General features: G+C 40.3%; 2 protein-coding genes across 8 annotated transcripts in view; one reads left to right on the top strand and one right to left on the bottom strand.

The window, feature by feature from the left end:
* The first annotated feature begins 75 nt into the window (after positions 1-75).
* Positions 76-18,099, top strand: mkrn2 (makorin, ring finger protein, 2). 2 transcript variants are annotated; one of them, XM_055648219.1, is made up of 8 exons: positions 76-233; positions 3,618-3,746; positions 4,647-4,825; positions 8,044-8,381; positions 10,120-10,334; positions 12,284-12,394; positions 14,967-15,111; positions 15,977-18,099. In XM_055648219.1, the coding sequence occupies exons 1-8, from the start codon at positions 205-207 to the stop codon at positions 16,157-16,159; spliced, it is 1,329 nt and encodes a 442-aa protein (XP_055504194.1). In that variant the 5' UTR covers positions 76-204; the 3' UTR covers positions 16,160-18,099. The 2 variants fall into 2 exon arrangements, with proteins under 2 accessions (XP_055504194.1, XP_055504195.1); XM_055648220.1 differs by having other exon boundaries at positions 204-222.
* A 1,475-nt stretch (positions 18,100-19,574) lies between these two features.
* raf1b (Raf-1 proto-oncogene, serine/threonine kinase b) overlaps positions 19,575-20,967 on the bottom strand; it is a 78,589-nt gene continuing 77,196 nt past the window's right edge. For all 6 annotated transcript variants that reach the window (XM_055648217.1, XM_055648214.1, XM_055648216.1 and 3 more), the window contains exon 17: positions 19,575-20,462. In XM_055648217.1, coding sequence (XP_055504192.1) covers positions 20,322-20,462 — 141 coding nt within the window. In that variant the 3' untranslated portion in view covers positions 19,575-20,321. The remainder of the gene's footprint in view (positions 20,463-20,967) is intronic.

Genomic DNA, 20,967 nt, shown 5'->3' with positions numbered 1-20,967 from the left:
CGCCCGCGCCTGTCTGTCCGCCCGCACACAGGGGGCGCTGCTGAGCCGCGGGACCCGGCGCCCGGCGCCGCGCTGCTGCCGAGTCCGTGCGACTGCGACCCGAGGCCGGGGGGAGACGGAGACGGGGACGGGGACGGGGACGGAGACGGGGCGAGCGGTGATCGGGGTGAATGGAGGGGATGTAGGGGCGGCGGCGGCGGCGGCATGATGAACACCAAGCAGGTGACGTGCAGGTACTGAACACAATGCCGGGGCCGGGCCGGGCCGGGTCCACACCAGGCACGATCCCAGCACAAAGGCCCGGAGCGCGGCTCCCCTCCTCCCTCCCTCCCTCCCTCCATCCCCAGCCAGTGTGTGTGTGTGTGTGTGCCGGCTCCGGGCTGACACTCTCACCCGGCCCCCGCGGCGCCTCCATCTCCGGGCTCAACCCTCTCTCTCAGTCAGCGGCCTCCTGCTTCCATTCTGTTTGTTGATGTCCTGTCCATCGCGGTTATTGAGTGTTTTTAAATTTGATACCAGTTCCAAATCATCAGTTTCTCTGCGCCAGCAGACTATTTGTTTCCAGTGTATTTGCTGAAGCAGCTTCTGGGATGGGCAACAAGATCAGAGTCTGAAGAAGGGTCTCGACCCAAAACCTCACCCATCCATTCCTTCTCTCCAGAGATGCTGCCTGTCCCGCTGAGTTACGCCAGCTTTTTGTGTCTCGAAGCAACAGCTCTCATTTTCTCCACTGTCATGACTTCACTCCCTCAATCTGCACTTCATCGTCCTTTCACCAAGGAGACAAATAACATCTTCTCCAGTCATACCTTACAGCTCATCCTGAAAATGAATCTTGTTTTTTTTTTTTCCAAGGGCCAACTTATCTGTCATAAACTTAGGTGACCATCATTGGGCCAGGACATCAGTTGTGGCCTCATCAATATTTTCTGCAGCTTCAGTGCCAAGCTGGGCTTCCCATTTCATTCACTTCTCTGATACCAGCTACACCTGTCATATTTTCAGTCCATCTGTCCCGAGAACTTTATTAAAGCCTTTCAGTACTCAGATTGAACACTACCAAAGGTTCTCTGGACGGATCAGGTATTATTTGTGAACTTTTCCAAAATTCTCATGCCCAAACCACATTCTAAACAGTAGCCTTGGTTGTCTTTCGTAATAGACACAAAATGCTGGAGTAACTCAGCGGGATCAGGCACTATCTCTGGAGAGAAGAAATGGGCGACGCTTCGGGTCGAGACCCTTCTTCAGATTGTCTTTAGTAGTCCGTGTTTTCTGTCTCCGTTAGCTTCAGATTAAAAATATTCTACGTCCTTGCAACTTCCTATGCCATTAGCCTTCCCCAGCAATAAAAGGGCTACCTTCTACCCCTCTTCCTTATGCCTCAGACCCCCTTCTTGCTCTTCTCTACCTCTGTCTAGCAGTGTGTTCACCCCGTTTATCCATCTTTTGGTTGTGTTGGGGTGCATTGGAATGTTCTCCATGGGTGACAACAAATTTGGATATGTGTATCCTGTGTGCATGAATGCTTGAATTTTTTAAATACATAAACACTCTTCGTAAAAAATAATTTTAAATTTATGGATTGCAATTCATTAGATATTGTAAAATATAATGGAATTTAAAACAATTTGTTTTAAAGTTTGCAAGGTTAACATGTAAAAATGCGAAATAGTGCATTTTGCTAGGTCACTTTAGGGTGGCACAGGGGCGCAGCGGTAGAGTTGCTGCCTTACAGCGCCGGAGACCCGGGTTCGATCCTGACTAAGGTTGCTGCCTGTACAGTGTTTGTATGTTCTCCCCATGACCTGTGTGGGTTTTCTCAGGGTATGTCCGGTTTCCTCCCACACTCCAAAGACGTACATGTTTGTAAGTTAATTAGCTTGGTGTAAAATTGTCCCTAGTATGTGCAGGATAGTGTTAATGTGCAGAATCCCTGGTCGACACGGACTTGGTAGGCCAAAGAGCCTGTTTCCGCGCTGTATCTCAAAACGAAACGAAACTATCTCTAACTCCTTGGAAGATATGAGATCAGGTTGAGTCAACAATCAAAGGGATCTTGGCATATACACCATTAACCAACATGAAGGGTTCCAACCCAAAACGTCACCTATCCATGTTCTCCAGGGATGCTGCCAGACTGGCTGAGTAACTCCTCAACACGTTGTGTCTTTTTCCACCAGTAACTAAAGCTTACCAATATGTACACATTAAGCACTTGGGCTTTCTTCTCAAGGGGCAGAGCCAAAATGTAGGGGATTCATGGTAAATTGGAATTGAACCTAGGTTAAACTATTTTTGTGCATTTTTGGCACATTTAAAAAAATAAAAAGGATAAAACAGTGTTGGATAAGATGCATAAAAGGCTGACAATGATGACACCACTAAATACAATAGAGAATTTGAAAATGTTTCTCGACCCAAAGAGTGCTAAGGGTGTGAAAGTCGCTACCAAAGGGAACGGTTGAAGTGAATGGTGCAGATGCATCTGAGGAAAGGCTGGATGAGTATTTGAGGGAGAAGGGTCATGCTAATAGACTTGAATGAGGAACAAAAGGAGAAGATTCAAAGGAGTATAAATGCCAACATGCACATTGCGTCAAATAGCCTGTTTTTATGGTTTTCATCTTGTATCGTACATCCCATGTGATTTTGTGTTCTGGGGTGTGAGAATCCTTCAATTTGATTGTCTCTTGGCCGACTAGATGACATCCCAGTAGCTCCCTGAGTTCTGCAGTGTCGTAGTACAAATGACTGCAGACCAGTTTTGTTCTGTATTCTTTATTAGGTATGGCAACTAGTAGTGATGAATGTTTGCGTTGGTATTATTACATTTGAGAGGCTTCTATATTGTATAGATTTTGCAGTCTAAAGACGAGTGTGGGCCAAAGTTAATTGTACACTTTGCTGTTTTAGTAACAATTGTTCACCAGCCAGACTGGCCGAGTGCAGTTTCCCTGAAATAAAAAGGTGTTGATTTCAATCTATTAACTTGTAATCATGAATTCTTGGAGATATCTTAATTTCCATAACAGTTTGTCATTCCATTTAAGTTAGGCTACAAAACTGTTCTGAGATTGTAAATTAACCTTTTATAAACCTATAAATAAATTGGAGGACAATGAGTGACAAGTTTGAAACAGTAATTGCAAGATGTGAATTGCCCTGAATTGGAAATTATATATTTTCTTCTTTACATGTATTTGTGTACTTTTGTAAAATATAAAATTGCATTAAAGCATAAATTGCATAACTGTATAAAATTGCATAAAACCAGGTGGCACGGTGGCACAGCGGTAGAGTTGTTGCCTTACAATGCTACACACCCGGGTCCCAGGTTCGATCCTGACTACGGGTGCTGTCTGTATGGAGTTTGTACATTCTCCCCGCCTGCATGGGTTTTCTCCCGGTGTTCTGGTTTCCTCCCACACGCTAAAGACGTACCGATTTGTAAGCTTGGTATAAATGTTCAATGTCCTTCGTGTGTGTAGGATAGTGTTAATGTGTGGGGATCGCTGGTCGGTGCGGACTATTTAAAGTCACCCCATGACTATTTAAAAATGTACATATTTATAATATGAAAGATCTTCTAAGTCCTTTTAAATAATTGTGTTTAGATATTTCATGCATGGTGTATGCCGTGAAGGAAGCCGTTGTATGTTTTCCCATGATTTGTCTACAAGCAAGCCATCTACAATCTGTAAATTCTATCAAAAGGGCCAATGTGCTTATGGAGACCACTGCCGGTATGGTTTTTTACATTTTGAAAAAAATATTTTAGTAAGTAAATTGTTGATTTATACAACTTTGAGCAGGGATAAACAAAATTGAAAACATGTATCTTGTCCATAAGATCTCATGTTTGCTTCTTTGCTTATACCTGCTGGATAATTTAAGTAGAAACTTTTTCTTGTATTAACACCAGCCATATTCACAGGCTGTTGTGACTATATCCTGGTAGCAAGAACAGAAGGCGTTCTGTAAAGTACTTGTGGTATAGCTTTTCAAAATCATGTAGTGAGTGGCAGAGTGTGCTGCCGACTTGCCCCATGCAGTAAATGTGAATTACAACCCAAGCAGCGGATTGCATTTATTTTCCTACCTGCATCCATGTCAGAGTAGCTTTTACTTTTTTCATGCCAGACTGACAAGAAGAACCTCACACATTAATGAAAATTGGCGTGCAACCGTATCACTTAGACCGTGGTACACTTTGTGACTGCATTCAGAGCAGATTGTTTCTCGGGATCAACAAAGTGAGTTTGGGTCAACGTTGCCTGAGACTTTCCTGCCCTTCTCCCCTGCAAAACTCCCCCAACGGGTTCCTCTCTTCGTGGCTTTCCCGACTGGTAACCTTGGAGGCGTAAAGTTATAGGGCTGCTCTGGACACCTATTTGAAGGGGCAGCTGGGTTGCAGAGATTAATGGAAGTTTGGCCATTGAAATGGACTGTTTCCCACTGCAGCTCCAGAGTGAAGAGCCTGTGGGTCCCTGCTGGGTTTTGTGCCTGCAGTTTAAAAGTTCTGCCTTATGTCGCAGTGAACATATGGGCGTAAGTTAACCAGGTGAGCTGCTCTCGAGCAGGAATCGTGGTGTGTTGACCCCATTGGTGATGGTGCCTAACTGTACTTGTACTTCATTCATAAGATATGACCATGTGAAGGCTCCTGGATCTAGAGTGGTGGGGCCAGTGATCTCGCGAGTCAACTGTACACATGTCCTTCATGATGCAATTACTGAAACTGCTGCTGCAGAACAGACTGCGCCCATCAAAGTCACTGAATCCGGAAGATGTAAAAAGAAAACACTCGAGTTGAAAGATCGAGGTGTGTTGAAACTGGCCTTATAGCTGTTTAAACTCAAACTTTTTTAATTTACTGAATTTTAGAAAATGTGCTTAAAAGTGTTTCCCAAAATAAGAAATGTGTCTTAAATGAAGTGAGTGTTATTTTTCTTTAATGTGCAAGTGATATCTGCAGGGAGACAGGGACACTTGTCCATTTCACCGTGGCAAAATTCTCTCCTCTATCTCACTCCAAAATGTTAAAACTCTCCTCCATACTCCCTTAGATTAGTTTTTCAGCCCCACACTGCTTCTCCCATAATTAATTGTACAATCGCCCATGTGAGATATCCACCCATTGCACCTCACCCCATGTCTCACTCCTTTCCCCATTGGAAAATTCTTGGGTGACGTTTCGTGACGAGACCCTTCCTCAGACAAGTCTCAACCCGAAGCTTCCCCCATTCCTTCTCTCCAGAGATGCTGCCTGTCCCACTGAGTTACTCCGGCTTTTTGTGTCTATCTTCGGTTTAAACCAGCATTTGCAATTCCTTCTTACACATTGGAAAATACTTGTCTGACATCTGAAATTGGATGCACTGGAGCTTTCTTCATTTAATCACAGCGAAATATGAAATTTTGCCACACATTTTGCTCCCTCACAACTAATCCCACTCCCCTTCAGGGCACCATTGGGAGTATTTGTGTCGTTTGCTGTCATTTTGATCGCAAGCTGAGTTTGCAACATTTTATCCTCCTTCTGCAGCCTACTTTCACTTTGACAAAACTACTTGCCTTTGTCCTTACCTCAGTGCATTTGAAATTCACATTCTTTCCTTTGTAGTCTCTAGGTTTGACTGTCCCATACTCACAGCTAAGCTGCCACCCTGTTTATTTAATTGCATAAACCTGAGCTTTTCAAAAACTGCTGCCCACAATCTAGACAGCATGATTCTAGTTACCCATTACCTTTGTTTACACATAAATACGTTGATCACCAAATACCTTGATTTTAATATTTTAATTTCTCCAGGAGCCTCATCCTTGTCCACATTAGCAATTTCAGTTCTGTAACCCTGGTGTGTACAGTTTGGGCTATTATAGATTATTTGTAACATTATCCTAACATTGAAAGTCAATTGATCAGCCTTTAGGATCCAAGCTCCACAATCACCTTTCTAAACTTCCATCCCTCTACCTTCTTTAAACGTTTATCGCTTTGCTCGTCAGCTACTAGGCTTGATGTCTGTGAAGCACTTGTGATTTCCTGCTACTTTAAAATGCACTGTATAATAGCCAAATTTATAAAAAGGGAAAAAACATAATTTAGGTTGTCTTGGTAACTTTATGTGAATAGCACAGAATAGTGTTTGGCCATTTCCTGGTAAAAAAAAAAGTTAATTTGCACAGTATTGCACCAAGGAAATTTAGATGTGCTTTCAGTGTATTAATAGTCTTTAGAGATACAGCGTGGTAACAGGCCCTTCGACAAACTGAGTCCGTGCCAACTAGTGACCACCCCCTACACTAGCATAGAACATAGAAAAATAGCAGGAGTAGGCCATTCGCCCCTTCGAACATTCAATATGATCATGGCTGATCATCTATATTTTCCCCATATCCCTTGATTCCTTTAGCACTAAGAGCTAAATCTAACCTTCTCTTGAAAACATCCAGTGAATTGGCCTCCACTGCCTTCTGTGGCAGAGAATTCAATTGATTCACAACTCTCTGGGTGAAGAAGTTTTTCCTCATCTCAGTCCTGAATGGCCGATCCACTATCCTACAACTAGGAATAATTTACAATTTACAGAAGCCAATGAACCTACAAACCTGTACATCTTTGGATTGTGGGAGGAAACCGGTGCACCCATAGAAAACCCACGCGGTCACAGGGAGAATGTACAAACTCTGTGGAGACAGCACCGATAGTCGTGATGGAAACCGGGTCTCTGGTGCTGTAAGGTAGCAACTCTACATGGCGCCACCGTACTGCCCCAAATCGTTATTGCAAATTAGGCAACAGAAGCAGGGTTATAAGATGATTATTCCAGTAATAGGACAATTTAATGTGAGATGGAAATGTTTCTAAGTGCTTTATAGGTTCCATGAATACAGCAAAGTCTATTTGACTGTATGACGTAAGACACACACATCTCTGATTTCATTCCAAAATCTTGGAATAAGATACACTTGGTTTGTTGCAAGATTTAACTGTATCCACTAGAGTGAGCCATAGCATGCGTTGTTATCACATTGGTTTTTTATGTGCAACTAAAAGTATGGATGCCGAGCGCCTAATCCCTGATATGCCATTGCAATATTCCACTATACCAGCAAAAATCAAATTAAATAATTGCTAGTTATAAAACTGACTACATTCCAACTGAAACAGCACCATGAATTATCTTGCTTATTTGCAATCATTTCCAATAATTCAAATGGGTCCGTGTGACTCTGGGTAAGTTATAAGTGAAGATTTATTTTTGTTCAATGTTAGAACCATATTCCATCCCACTGCAAGGTCAGTATTCATTCTGGTTTTTTTTTACCCAGTCAATTATTTCCATTCTTAGTTGAGAGTTTAGCCTTCATTTTTGCAGGCGGTGCTTATAAGTGAACATGTAAGCAGGAATTCATATGCATTTTATCCATTCAATTCTGTACCACTAAAATTGCCTTTGTTTGTAATTGGCAATTAATTGTAAATGAGCATTTTTGTTAAAAACATGGATCCGGAGGCCTATTGATCATTTATTTTGCATCGTAGCTTAAATTACTTTTTCATTCTCTAACTTATGAAAGCAGAGAGTGTGCACAGTGCAAATTTCCTTTCCATTGTATTCATATAATTGATGTAGTGAAATCAATTGCGCCTTCTCTAAAGATTTTTGTTTTGTTTACAATTGATCACCCTGCGATGTACACTTTGGGAAGCTTGGGGTAGCATGTTAATGGTCAACAATGGATTTGGTTCTTGTACTTATTCTATCATGTTCCCTGTATGATAGATTTTCTTGTTCTGAGATCAGCATTTAAACTGAGTTTTATTAGTACCAAATTTCCGTAGATAACTTCAGCCAAATCCTGAGATGTGTGTTTGGAATGACTTATATTTATCCTTTATTTGAAAGCTTGATTAGAGGAATTGGAGAGGAAATATTAAGGACATAGATTGTTTCTGTTCTATAATGTCTGTAAAGCATAATTGCTGTAACTTGTCAATGCATTTCACTTTTTTGGGGGACTTCTTCTTTTTAGACCTTTGCAACCGAACAGCAGAACAATCTAAATTGTTTCCTTTCCCACCGTCTTACTGCGACACCACAAAGACTGCACCGGCACCAGACTCGGCAAAGTTTGCTTATGAAGATGTTCAAGTGAAGCCGCCGTCATACTTGGACGCAGTTTGCAGGGGACTGACTGTTTCGGCATCAGTTGACAGCAATAATTCGACACAGCAGCTGTGCCCTTTTGCAGTTGCCGGTGAATGTCATTATGGCGACAGCTGTTTGTACCTTCATGGAGATGTGTGTGAAGTGTGTGGATTGCAAGTGCTGCATCCAACTGACTTTGAGCAACGCAGAGCACATGAGCAGGCAAGTATTGCGAAACCAATGTGCCTTTCCGTCATCTGCATTTACCCCTGTATTGCTTAACCATATAGATTTAGCAGCTCATTCTAGTTCTTGCCACCTTCTTTCTTTATCCAACAAATCATGTGAAATTCAATATACTTTTAAGCTCCATGCCATAAAACTATTGAAATCTCATTTCAAAAGTATGGTTTTAATAAAATTTAATGTAAAATGCTAAATATTTGATGTAGCACCTTTCTTGTTAAGAACTGATCTCAAATCATTGTTTTTGCAGTTATTTAGATTTTTACATTATTTCTGATTGCAGTTAAAGTAAAAAAAAATGCGATGTCCAAATGTTCCGTGCAGTTTACCAGAACACTGTGTAAAACCAGGAGAGATCTGCTATTTTATTGTAAATTGAAAAGAAAGATGGTGCATTTTTATTGTATTGTTTGTGGGGATTGCAAGTATTGAATCCACTGAACTTGAGCAACGTAGAGATCATGGGCAGGCCTCAGAATATTCCAACGCTTTTTAAGTGCATCACGAGTCCCACAAAGTGTAATGAGTCGGCAATATCATTTTTTAAGGGATGTTGGTTGAAAGATAACATTGCATAAGCTATCTGAACTTTTTTGTTCGTCATCAGTCAGAGTATTGAGTGTAGATGTTGGGAAGTCATGTTGTCGTTATATAAGACGTTGGTCAGGCCACATTTAGAGTATTGTGTTCAGTTTTGGGCACCATGTTATAGGAAAGATGTTGGCAAGCCAGAATGGGTGCAGAGATTTATAAGGATGTTGCCGGGACTTGAGGGCCTACGCTACAGGGAGAGGTTGAGTAGGCTAGGACTCTATTGCTTGGAGCCCAGGAGGACGAGTGGTGATCTTATAGTGGTGTACAAAATCATAAGGTAAATGCACGAAGCCTCTTGCCCAGAGTAGTTGAGAACCAGAGGACATAGGTTAAGGTGATGGGGGAAAGATTTAATAGGAACCTGAGGGGAAACCTTTTTACATAGAGGGTAGTAGGTGCATGGAACGAACTGCCGGAGGAAGTAGTTGAGGCAGGCAGTTAAGACAAATTTTTAGACAAGTGCATGGATAGGAGAGGTTTAGAGGGACATAGGCTGGACGCAGGCAGGTGGGACTAGTATAGATGGAATATTTTGGTCGGTCTAAGCAAGTTGGGCCGAAGGGCCTGTTTCCACACTGTATGACTCGATAAATAGTGTAATGTACTCCTTTACACCCACAAGGGAAATGAAATGCAGTCCAGGCTTAACATTCAATAATGCTGTTCCTTGTGAACCTAGATTATAGCCTCCAATTTGTAAAATATAGCCTTTAGAGTAGTACATCACCATGTTAAGTCAGATTTATAATATTTTGTATATATTTATTTTATGCTACAGTTTAATTCGGTATTTTAAAGACGGTAATCTACCACGACTGTTTAATAATCAAGCAACACACAGCCCAATGCTCTAATTAGTGGCTGAAAGACTAATGAATTGATGCTAAGTCCGTTTCCTTCAGTTACTCTGATTGTTCTCTGCTTGTTGCTGTCTTCTCAAAATATTACTACACTTAAACTAACATTGCATCTCGAGTAACCATGAACTCTTGGAGACATTTTCCAAATGATCTTTTCTGAAATGGAGTAACCTCACTGAATGATAGAGATGGCATTGTCCATTTACCCAGTTTGTTGAATGTGACTTATTGTTGACTTGTTGCTTTTCTGTTTTAATCAGATGTGTCTCATTGCATTTGAGCATGACATGGAGAAAGCCTTCGCTGTACAAAAGAGTCAAGATAAAGTCTGTAATATTTGTATGGAGGTAGTCTATGATAAAATAATACCGTCTGAGAGAAGATTTGGAATTCTTTCTGACTGCATTCATCCGTATTGTCTGTCCTGCATTAGACAGTGGAGATGTGCAAAACAGTTTGAGAATAAAATAATCAAGTAAGTGTAACTGGCTTTTATGGATTTATTAATTAATTTCTAAATTTCAACCTTTAGAAATTGATACTCCAATAGCTCCCAATCAAGTTTATGTCTAGGAAGGAACTGCAGATGCATTTTGCCTGCTCCACTGCCAAATCTCCTCAAATTATGCCTATGAAGTCCTCCCCCTTCTCCGAAGTGAATTTTGCAACACCTTCTCTCGCTGCTCCCCCTCTGATTCCTCCTGCTCTCCAGCTCCACAGCCACATTTTAACCCTCTCCCCTGACTCTCAGTCTGATGAAGGATCTTGACCAGAGACATCACCAATTCGTTCTTTCCATTGATGCTGCCTGTCCTGCCGAGTTACCTCCAGTATTTTGTGTCCAATCAATGTTATGATTTCCAGGGCAAAAGCATGGATATAAGGCATTGGTGAGCTGATTAGTTGGCTGGTAAAGTGGAGCTTACCTGGAATAAACCAAAGTATAATATTTTTAGCATTTGTATATGTGTTTAGGAGAGAGAGATGTCTTACAAGAAACAAAAGAATCATCCTTGCTTTAATCTTGGCCAGTTTAATTATAGGTGAAATCGGTCTTTAGTGACTGACACTGCACTCTATACGTTAAATAGGATGTTTGTTGTCATTAATGCAATTTCTAAATAAAACTATTGTTTCAATCCATGGTCAACATTTTTAGTTTCAATGGTGTAAAGGAAGACAAATTTATGGTGACACAAGTGCACTTATTTGAAGCAGTTTTTTTAAAATTCCAATTGTATTGCTGGGAAAGCATAATCAGGTTGACATTTGCTCAATACTAACTAATCAGTTCCCAGTCTGCTGGTCTTTACAAGTACATGAAGACATTTATAGTCATTGGACAAAGTGGACAACTTTATTGAGGCTATTGGCAAAATTCTGTGTTGGTTGCCAGAAACCAACAAAGGGTTGGAATATGTGGATGACTTTTTCATTCTGTCTTCACGTCTTCTATTATGGTGGCCTAATGGATGTCTGTATGATCTAAGTTCCATTCTGAATGCACAGACCAGTGTCCAGTGTAAATGCTTGTATTTATTGTGGTTCAGTATCATTATGCTATCTGCAGTACCTCAGGCTTAAAGGAAAACAGAGTAGCAATGGTTTCCAAGTAATTGGTTTTACAAACATTGAAATGTTAGGTTTAAACTAAAGCAATACGTACGTAACCATGATTCTGAAATTAACTGTTAATAATAATAATAATAATAATAAATACTTTATTAATCCCCTTTTCAGGGGAAATTCAGATGTCCTTGCAGCACACTAATAAAAATACAACATGGCATTAAAGAAGAACATAAAAAACATCCCCCCCCCCCAATGGTTCCCACTGTGGGGGAAGGCACAAAGTCCAGTCCCCATCCTCTTGTCCACCCATGGTCGGGCCTATTGTTCATATGCTCTTTGGTGATTTGTTTTTCTAAGCTTTAGAACAAAAACAATTCAAATGGTAACACATCTTGAATGTCTGATTCTAGGAATCTTAAAGCTTTTGTGTTATTTTTTGACAAGAAATTGCAGATGTATATATTATGCTGTAAAGGTCCCAAACTTTACTCTATCCTTGGAAATTCACCATTTATTCCTTTCCCTCTCCCTTCTAATGAAATATATATTGATAGCTGTCAAGAACGTCTTGGATTCATAATTGGAGCAAAATTAAGAAACACTACATAATTATTTTTAGTGCAGTCTCAGAAAGTACGGGCTCTGTCTATAATCAATGAATCGAATAAAGATGCTTATGGCCTCCTTGCAATCACTCCCCAATTCAAATGTTGTATCATGGTTGTAGAGAATATTAGAGCATATAGGATCCTTTTTTTAAATTGAATATACAAGTTCCCCAAGTCATATAACTCTGTTTCTGATAACTATTTATTAATGGTACATTCCAATGTTCTCCTTCACTCATCATAGGTCCTGTCCAGAGTGTAGAGTGGTGTCTGAATTTGTCATCCCGAGTTCTTACTGGGTAGAGGAGAAGGAGGAAAAGGAGCAGCTTATTGAAGCATTTAAGCAGGGAATGAGGTAAGGAGTCATTGTTTTATGTAACTGATTACAGACGGTTGTTGAAATAGATTGTCTTGTACATATATATTAAAATAAAAATTGAATAATTTAGAAAAGTTAAAGCATTAAATTAATTTACGGTCGGTTTAAGTTAAATGTTTCTGTCCATTGGTATATTTTGTGGAGATTCACATTCCTATAACTAGGACAATGTGAGTGGGCCTTTCTATTGAACTAGTTCCAGTTTAACAGAAGAAAATTAGGGTAGTATGAGATTGGGATTGGTTGGTATTATTTTAAATACCCAACCGAGTCTGCAGTCTTGCAATATTGAGCTTCTGTATTGAAATACACTGTTTTCCTATCTTGTCAATGTCTTATGCTTCCGCACTGAGCAAAGTTGGGTAACAATTCCAGCATCAATGCAGCAAATGGTAACCCTGTGTTCATTTCAACAAAGCTCTTATTTCTCCAAGAGTTTGATGGAAAACTGTGCCCAACAGAATCCTCAGTGTCAGGGATGAGTTCTGACACCAGCAACAGCCGATGGGAACAGAGGCATCGTGCCAGTCTTTCTGGATAGAAACTGTATGGTGGCTTGAATTGACTGGGTGTTGCTTAAAGTTTCCTTGGTAGATTTAGTGCATTTATTGCAAGCTTGATTTCTAATATTGAAGTGCTTTTACACATATCAGCATGCCAGGACTCAAGACCCTGAGTCACAGTGCCTTGGGCAAGCTAGGACTTTATTCCTTAGAGCACTCTTTGGATGCTAAGGAATGATTTTAGATAATAGACAATAGGTGCAGGAGTAGGCCATTTGGCTCTTCGAGCCAGCACTGCCATTCAATGTGATCATGGCTGATCATCCACAATCAGTACCCAGCTCCTGCCTTCTCCCCATTTCCCTGGACTCTGCTATCTTGTAGAGCCCTATCTAGCTCTCTCTTGAAAGTATCCAGAGAATTGGCCTCCACTGCCCTTTGAGGCAGAGAATTCCACACTCACAACACTCTGTGTGAAGAAGCGTTTCCTCATCTCCATTCCAAATGGCTTACCCCTTATTCTTAAACTGTGGCCCCCGTTTCTGGACTCCCCCAACATCAGAAACATGTTTCCTGCCTCTAGCTTGTCCAAACCCTTAATAATCTTATATGTTTCAATAAGATATCCTCCCATCCTTCTAAATTCCAGAGTATACAAGCCCAGCATAGTCTTTTGTAGACATGTGTACAATCATGAGAGGAATAGATAGGGGGAATGCAGTATTTTTCCCAGGATAGGAGAATCAAGTAGTAGAGGGCATAGGATTAAGTTAGAGGGGAAAGATTTAATAAGAAGCTGAGGGGCAAGTTGTTTTTGTACCACTAAGGGTGGTAAGTATATGGAACGATCTGCCAGAGGAAGTGGGTGAGACAGGTACAATAACAACATTTAAAATACATGAATAGGTATGTTGACAGCAAAGGTATAGAGGGAATTTGCCAAATGGGGACTAGCTGAAATGTGGCGTCTTGGTTGGCCTGGGCGAGTTGGGGTGAAGGGCCTGTTTCGGTGCTGTGGGACTGACATATTGTAAATGTGAAACAGTTTAAAGGAGGTTTTGCCATACATGTTCAATGTATTAAGTGTCCCTTTCCTGCTGAATCCATTAGTGATTGAAGTGTTAGCTTCTTGTGTTCCTCCCCTGCAAAAAAACAACTTCATAGAAATAATCTCACTGATATTCTTAAAACTAATAATGGGAGACTAATCAAAGCAAAGAGTATCATAATCAAATATTATAATTGACTTGTGGGTTATGTCAGATTTTCAACCAATTTGATAACCAATAGAATTTGGTATAAATAAGATTGCACTAGCAAACAACTATTTTGAAGGCACAGAGTTTAGCTTTTTAATGCAACAAGCAAGGATAAGTCTTCTTGGAATCCAAGAATGTAAAAAATCAAAAGTAGTCCCATTCCTCTATGCTCTCAGAAATAAGTTTAAATTGAAAAGTACAGGAAACGTATGGAACCATTTGTTTATGTTAATAGGTCTTTCAATATAATCCAAAATCCAGGATTAAATCTGCCATATCCTCCTGAAAGCCACAGCTGTTTTAACCAATAACCGTATCAAATGTAATTTGTAGAGCTATTATCAGAACAGCCAAGAGAATATGTAGGGTGTCTCAATAATAGCTCTGACTGATTATAAACAGATCTAAAAAGTGTCACTCTTTAAGAAGAAACTGCAGATGCTAGAACATCGAAAGTAGACAAAAATGCTGTAGAAATTCAGCGGGTGAGGCAGCATCTATGGTGCAAAGGAAATATCACTATAATTCAGTAATCAAGTAAGAATGTGATTAAACATTTGCATTAAATAGTACAGAAGGCGTTCAGATATATCCAATGGTTTACAATGATAAAATAAGTAAGCATTGCAAATGACATCTGGAGTTGTGAACACCAGCTCAATTGTAAAGTTCTGTTGTAAGAATGTTCTTCAGTTCTGCCCAAAATTGGAGGAATATCAATGTACGAATAATTGTTAATTAAGTGTTTGCTACTTTCTAATTTTTTTTTCTATTATCAATTGACAGCAAGAAGGCATGTAAATACTTTGACAAGGGGAAAGGGTCCTGTCCATTTGGTGGCAAGTGCCTTTACCTTCATGCTTACCCTGATGGAACAATGGCAAAGCCCGAACTGCCAAGGAAACAGCTCAGTTCTGAAGGCAATGTCAGGGTAAATAATCTAGATACCAGATATATTGTTCCTTATCTATCTATACTATTACTAAAACTCTCATTTTGACCACTTCCAGTTTGCTTTTAAATTTTTTTTTTAATTTGCGCAAAAACGGTACCCTTTATCGATAGAATATTTTCACCGCCTTACTCACCGTTCTCCTCTACTCCAACCCACCAAGTTTTGTTCCGATCGGTGGAATTATACAAAAGTTATGAAGGTTTCAAAAATCGTGAGATCAGCAGATTGGTCTTCTTGCCTGTCAATCACCATGAAGGTAACACCCCTTCCTGCACCCGCTGGAGAATAAAGCCCCGGAGGCGTACTGAGTCCGCAAATAGTATGATTGAGTCCGCAAGAGGGGAGTCGGGAAAGCCGGCTGTGTGGAGTCGGGAAAGCCTGCTGTGTGGTCGGGAAAGCCAGCTGTGTGGAGTCGGGAAAGCCGCTGTGTGGAGTCGGGAAAGCCGCTGTGTGGAGTCGGGAAAGCCGGCTGTGTGGGGTTGGGAAAGCCAGCTGTGTGGAGTCGGGAAAGCCGCTGTGTGGAGTCGGGAAGCCGCCACCCACCCTAAGTGGCTGAACATATTGAAAGTCAGATAAATCAGAATGGCCACACATTTCGGGTTAGTCGCGAACAAACAGTATACCAGCATAAAGTTCACTTCGCATTGACCTGCATATATATGATATTCCTGAGATTTAGTAAACTAGAATAAAGAGTACCTTGTAAACCAATTCCTTGGGCATGAAGAAAATGAGGCAGAATATTTTTGCAACCAGTTATTTCATAACTTGTCTCAAATTATATCAAAACAATTTTCAGCCAATATAAAGTAACACTGTATGTTTATTATCTACCCTGCAGTTCCTTCATTCAGTGCGACTCTGGGATTTCATTGAAGAGAGGGAGCACAGGGATGTTCCCCAGCAAGTGGGTGACGATGAAGTGGCGGAGCTTGGTGATCTCTTCATGCATCTTTCTGGGGCAGATCAGCACACTGCATCCAGCGAGAACCAGCCTGATCAGCCCGTTTCTGTAGTATTGTGAGATGATATAAACTAAGTTACAGCTGCTTCTGCTGAAACACCACTGATTCACCTAGCAATGGAGGTTTGGTTCAAAATTATGTTTGAACTAAAATTGTAATATAATGGGACAAATAGTAACTGGTTGAATCAGGACTGTATTTTGCAAGGTTCACGGTATTTGATTGTAAACTTATTTATGAATTGAGGTTTTTCCACTGTAGAGCACACTACCCAGTAGACAGGCCACAACCCTTTGTCTGGTGGTAGAAACTTTAGCTGTAATTTTAAAAGGAAATTGTTGCAATATTACTCATAGTGAATTACCTTAGTACTGTATGCATTGTACAAAGGAAAGCCTTTTTTGTATCTCTTCAATCATAGAAGCTGTAGAATGATCCATTTCCTCCATCTCCTGCATTGGGAGTATCCATTAGTGAATCTCTCATCTGGTAGCAGGAGACCACCAGAGTAATCTTTAGAATGATCCACTTTGTCTCCTCCTTCCTGCTGAATTAACTGAACTGGATTCAGAATGATGTCTGGTGGCAGTGCGGCAAACGCATTTCCCACCACCAAAACATTTCTTTCCAAGGGATTAGATGGGTGGCAAGGTGCAAGGAATTGCAGCTGATGATTTGCAAAAAAACAAAAGTACTTGAGTGAGTCAGTGGGTTGGACATCTCTCAGAATCTTTTATTCAGTCTGTAGAAAGGACCTGTCTGAAACGTTGCCTATCCATGTCCTCCAGAGATGCTGTGTGACTCACCGAGTTACTCAATGCTTTAAGTAGGTAGGTTTACTGTTGTCAGGCTAAGACCATTTTTTTTATTGATTCTTACATCAGTTATAAACTGCACAAGGGAAGCTTGAAGTGACGTAACCCTGTCTCGGTTGCCCTGAAATAATCAAACCAAATTGCTGTGCAGCCAAAGTACCTGGTTTAGTGCGACTGCAAATATTAATTGAAATGCTAAATAATATTTTAAATGATTCAATGAAGGATGGAAGAAAACACAGTATTACAGATCACACCAAGATCTTAAAGTTGGAAGCACTTTCTCAATAGTCACCATTTTTTAGTTATTACAATTTAGAACAATAGCATTTCAGCTGTGGTTGGCTGAAACAAATATACCTTTGCAAGATTGAAATTGAGAGATTAATACTTATGCATTAAAATTACTAGCTAATACAGGAAACCAATGGACAAAAACCTTGGGCTTGGAAAATATAAATCAGATAGCCAAGTCAGCCATTGGCTAAAAAAGTATAATCATGTTGAATCTGGAAAGATGTGGTTTGAAACTATTATGATTATGAAATTAGTAAAAAAGTATATCACAGGAATGCAACTAGAAATGAATTCACAATTCCTTTAAACCTCTCTTTTCCTACTGGCAAGTAGGCTATTTTGATGTGAAAGCCAGCCGATAATAGAAATGACAATCCCCAATTCCACTTTACAATATAGGCAGGGAGTACTGTATCTACATGTATGTAACTTAGTCTCTTGTTCTTCCCCTATCCACATCTACTAATTTACTCTGCAAATCAAGCCTACTTTTTGATGAGGATGAAATGTATTTTCCATTAAAGTGCAACCTAAAGCTCAAGTGTTAAATACATGAGCTGCAACCACATCATCACATAGGGACAAACAACCGTGAATGTAAGGGTTGGTCATTAGCCACACAGCTTTAATGTCAAGCCACAAGTCCTTTTTTTAATATATTTGACAACGTGCAAATTTAAATGGTGAAATATCAGTATTAGAATGTAATTTTCTCCCAACACTTGTTCTTATCTTTCCTCAAATGATATTTCAATATCTATAAAACTGAAAATGATTACAAAATTATTTTCCAATGAAGTTTTATTGTACTTGCCAGATATCGGGTAAAGTTCTGTATTCTCCTTTTGTGTAGTCGTGCTACTTTGAATAAAAGTTTCCTGAAGAGAGGTCTAGTTGCTCTTTGGATCGTCAAGATAGAAGTTGGTGCTTTTTTGTGGTATGTTTTGCAATTTCAAGACATCGCAGATTTTAACCACAAAATTCTTCCTTTATAACCCTAAATTTGATACCGTATTCATTTTTTTAAATAATTCCACTATGAATAGGCTACCCAAGTTGGCACATTTCCAAATCAAAAATTGCTGCTGTCTTGTTAGATCCTAAATGGGATATTATCCCAAATTAATATTTTGAAAAAAGCAAGCTCAAACTTGAAAGGTTGCACATTTAGCTTTGTTGCCCTGTCCAAAATAAATGAATGACGGAAGTCTCCAACTATAAACTCTGCTTTGGCACATGCCTTTTTAAGATCAGGACCATTCTGCAACTTCATTGCGCTTTCAAGAGATCAGTTGGGTTTTCAAATTCTCTCTTATACAAGTTCACCTCCGATTTTCTGGCACACTTGGTTCCAGAGCATGCTGGATTCTCCGTTTTGACGGCCCAACCAAAGTCACGGCCATCAGGTGCGGTTGAACGCTGCCAGAACGGTCCGTCTAGGCCACCGGGGAGCTGAGATAGTGGCCTGCAAAATCTGCCTGTGAAGTTGGATGTGGGAATGGATCTGCTGGTTCCAGCTCGGCCGGAATTCCCGAGCCCTGGCCACAGGGGTCAAATTCCACCCACCGATCGGCCAACGAAGTCCTGATGAAGTAGAGATCAGCCACTTCACTCAGCCTAGGGGCCACATTTTCGGAGCGACTTCAAGGATTTTGTAATATTATGCACTTTCGTAATTTTCTCATGATTAATTCTCACGCCAGAAAATCAGTGGTGGACCTGTACCACATTTATAACAAAGGTTATTCCCGAAGCCCAAATGCCCATGGGATTGTTTCTCCCTCTTTACACCGTTTACCAGCCTGGCAAGAGTATTTTTGGGTCTATTTTCTCTTTCCAATTTTTACACTACTAAAAAGAATTTAAATTCACGGTCAGTTTGAGACACTTTATCTTACAGTAACAACCACATTATATTGTATTTGAGCCTCTATTTCACTTTAATATTTTTGTTCTTTGTCATCTTACACAAATGTTTATGTGGCAGGAATCTTCCTGCTTTGATATTTTATTCCGTACTGTTTACGACCAAATTATTGTTAAACAAACTGCTCTCGCACATTCTCAAAACAAAACCTTGAAGCTGGTCATTTGATGCTTGGTTCTCCGCTACTGCCTCCTTTGTTACTCAACTTTAGAATGGACATACAGTAAGAATGGACATTATTTAAGACCAGCGAAGGGGCGGGGGGATTGGGAAGAGAAGGATACAGCTGACCGAAAAATGGCTAACAAATTTGAAGAAATGCGTTTCAAAAATAGATGCTTTTTTTAGATGCAGGAATAAGAGTTTTAAAGCTCCTTGCTCTGCTCCCTGGTTGAATTATTGAAAAAAACAAACAAATAAATCCATGTTGTGCCCTTCTGTTTAAAATTGGGTTTTTTGTTTAATAGTACCATAACAGTACATCTATATCTGGTTGGGATTTTGATGTGTAAGAAAATAATTACAGAACGCAGCAGGTTTTCAAAGGTTCCGAATTGGAAAATCCAAGAACATTGCAATTTGTACAGAATTATATGCAAACTTTAACGAGTAAAATACATGGGACTGGCACCAAATGTTCAGGTATCCAAACATGTTATCCCCACTCATCAGCAAAAAAATAAAACCCAAATATACCTAATTGTTTATAATCACATCAGCATATTTAATCAGTTTATCAGAAAAGTCCACCATTATTCTTTGCATTTACTAAATCAATTAAAATCTTTTTTTCTTTTCTTCAGAAATGTCGCCTTTGTTGCTTGGCTCATCGTGTAGCAGGCTATATTATTCTTGTCAAAATATACCCATCTTATTTTCAGTCATTTTGTGCCACTGTCTGAAGCCTGAGATAAGCAGGGAAAGCAGGCTGTAGGTCTGAGAATACGGCCACAGCAAGTCTATGTTGAGTCAAGTGTTTGACAATTTCTGAAAAGGGTCTCGCAGGCAGGATTCCACGCATTTCATGAAATGGATTACCAGTTATTATAATATTAAATCTGAACCACAGCAGCTTTCAAGATTGATTGCGTATGATCAGATGCTGCAAATTATCCAGTTGCCGACACCACCCAAAAGAAACATAATCGCACAGCTTTCTGTAGCATTCTCAATTGAAGATTGTTAGCAAGCAAACAATCTTGTTGATGTTAGGGTTAAAGGATTCAAGTCCTCTGTGTGTGCTGCTCGATGTAGAGAAGGTTCCGAAGCACTACGATGGATTTTGGGCAATGAATGTTGTAATAATTCAACGGAAGATAAAATCTGGAACAATTTAAGAAAAGGTTAAAAAAAAAGATAGCATTCATTTGTTAAACATTGTAAAATGCTTGCAAATATGTTAATTACAACGATGACAAGTTAAATTCTAGCCAGAAATCATGATCTGTTGTATCAATTCCACGGAACAAGACCTGATCTCCACCGGGTGGCGCTGTCAGTGATGGCAGCCTCGCTAACAGGCTGTCTTTTCGTCTTTTTTGTTATTTTTAGTGTGTTTTAAAAGTTTGTATTAATGTTCTCTGGTCTGTTTTATGTGGGTCGGGGGGGTCGGGAATTGGAAAAAAAAATTCCAATCTCTTATCGATGCCTTACCGGGTCGCCTTGCTCCGGGGCACTGTGACCGCCGACAGCACCGCGGAGCCTGGGATCCGAGATCGCCAGAGTCGGAGGTTCGGGCCGGCGCGGCCTGTGAACTTTGGTCGTTGCAGTCTTCGGGGGGGAAGCGGCCGCTTCAGTCTGAGCCGCTGATGGATGTTCACCGACGCCG

The sequence above is a fragment of the Leucoraja erinacea genome, chromosome 16 (genome assembly GCF_028641065.1).
Source record: "Leucoraja erinacea ecotype New England chromosome 16, Leri_hhj_1, whole genome shotgun sequence".
Lineage (NCBI taxonomy): Eukaryota > Metazoa > Chordata > Chondrichthyes > Rajiformes > Rajidae > Leucoraja > Leucoraja erinaceus.
Note: the sequence above shows the minus strand (reverse complement) of the source record. Positions and strands in the feature narration are given on the sequence as shown.

Bases quoted from the DNA above. Each gene is read 5' to 3' on its own strand.
- mkrn2 (XM_055648219.1), top strand. From the start codon at position 205: ATGATGAACACCAAGCAGGTGACGTGCAG. The intron at 3,747-4,646 runs GTATGGTTTTTT...TTCATTCATAAG, and splicing joins GCTTATGGAGACCACTGCCG to ATATGACCATGTGAAGGCTC. The intron at 8,382-10,119 runs GCAAGTATTGCG...TGTTTTAATCAG, and splicing joins AACGCAGAGCACATGAGCAG to ATGTGTCTCATTGCATTTGA.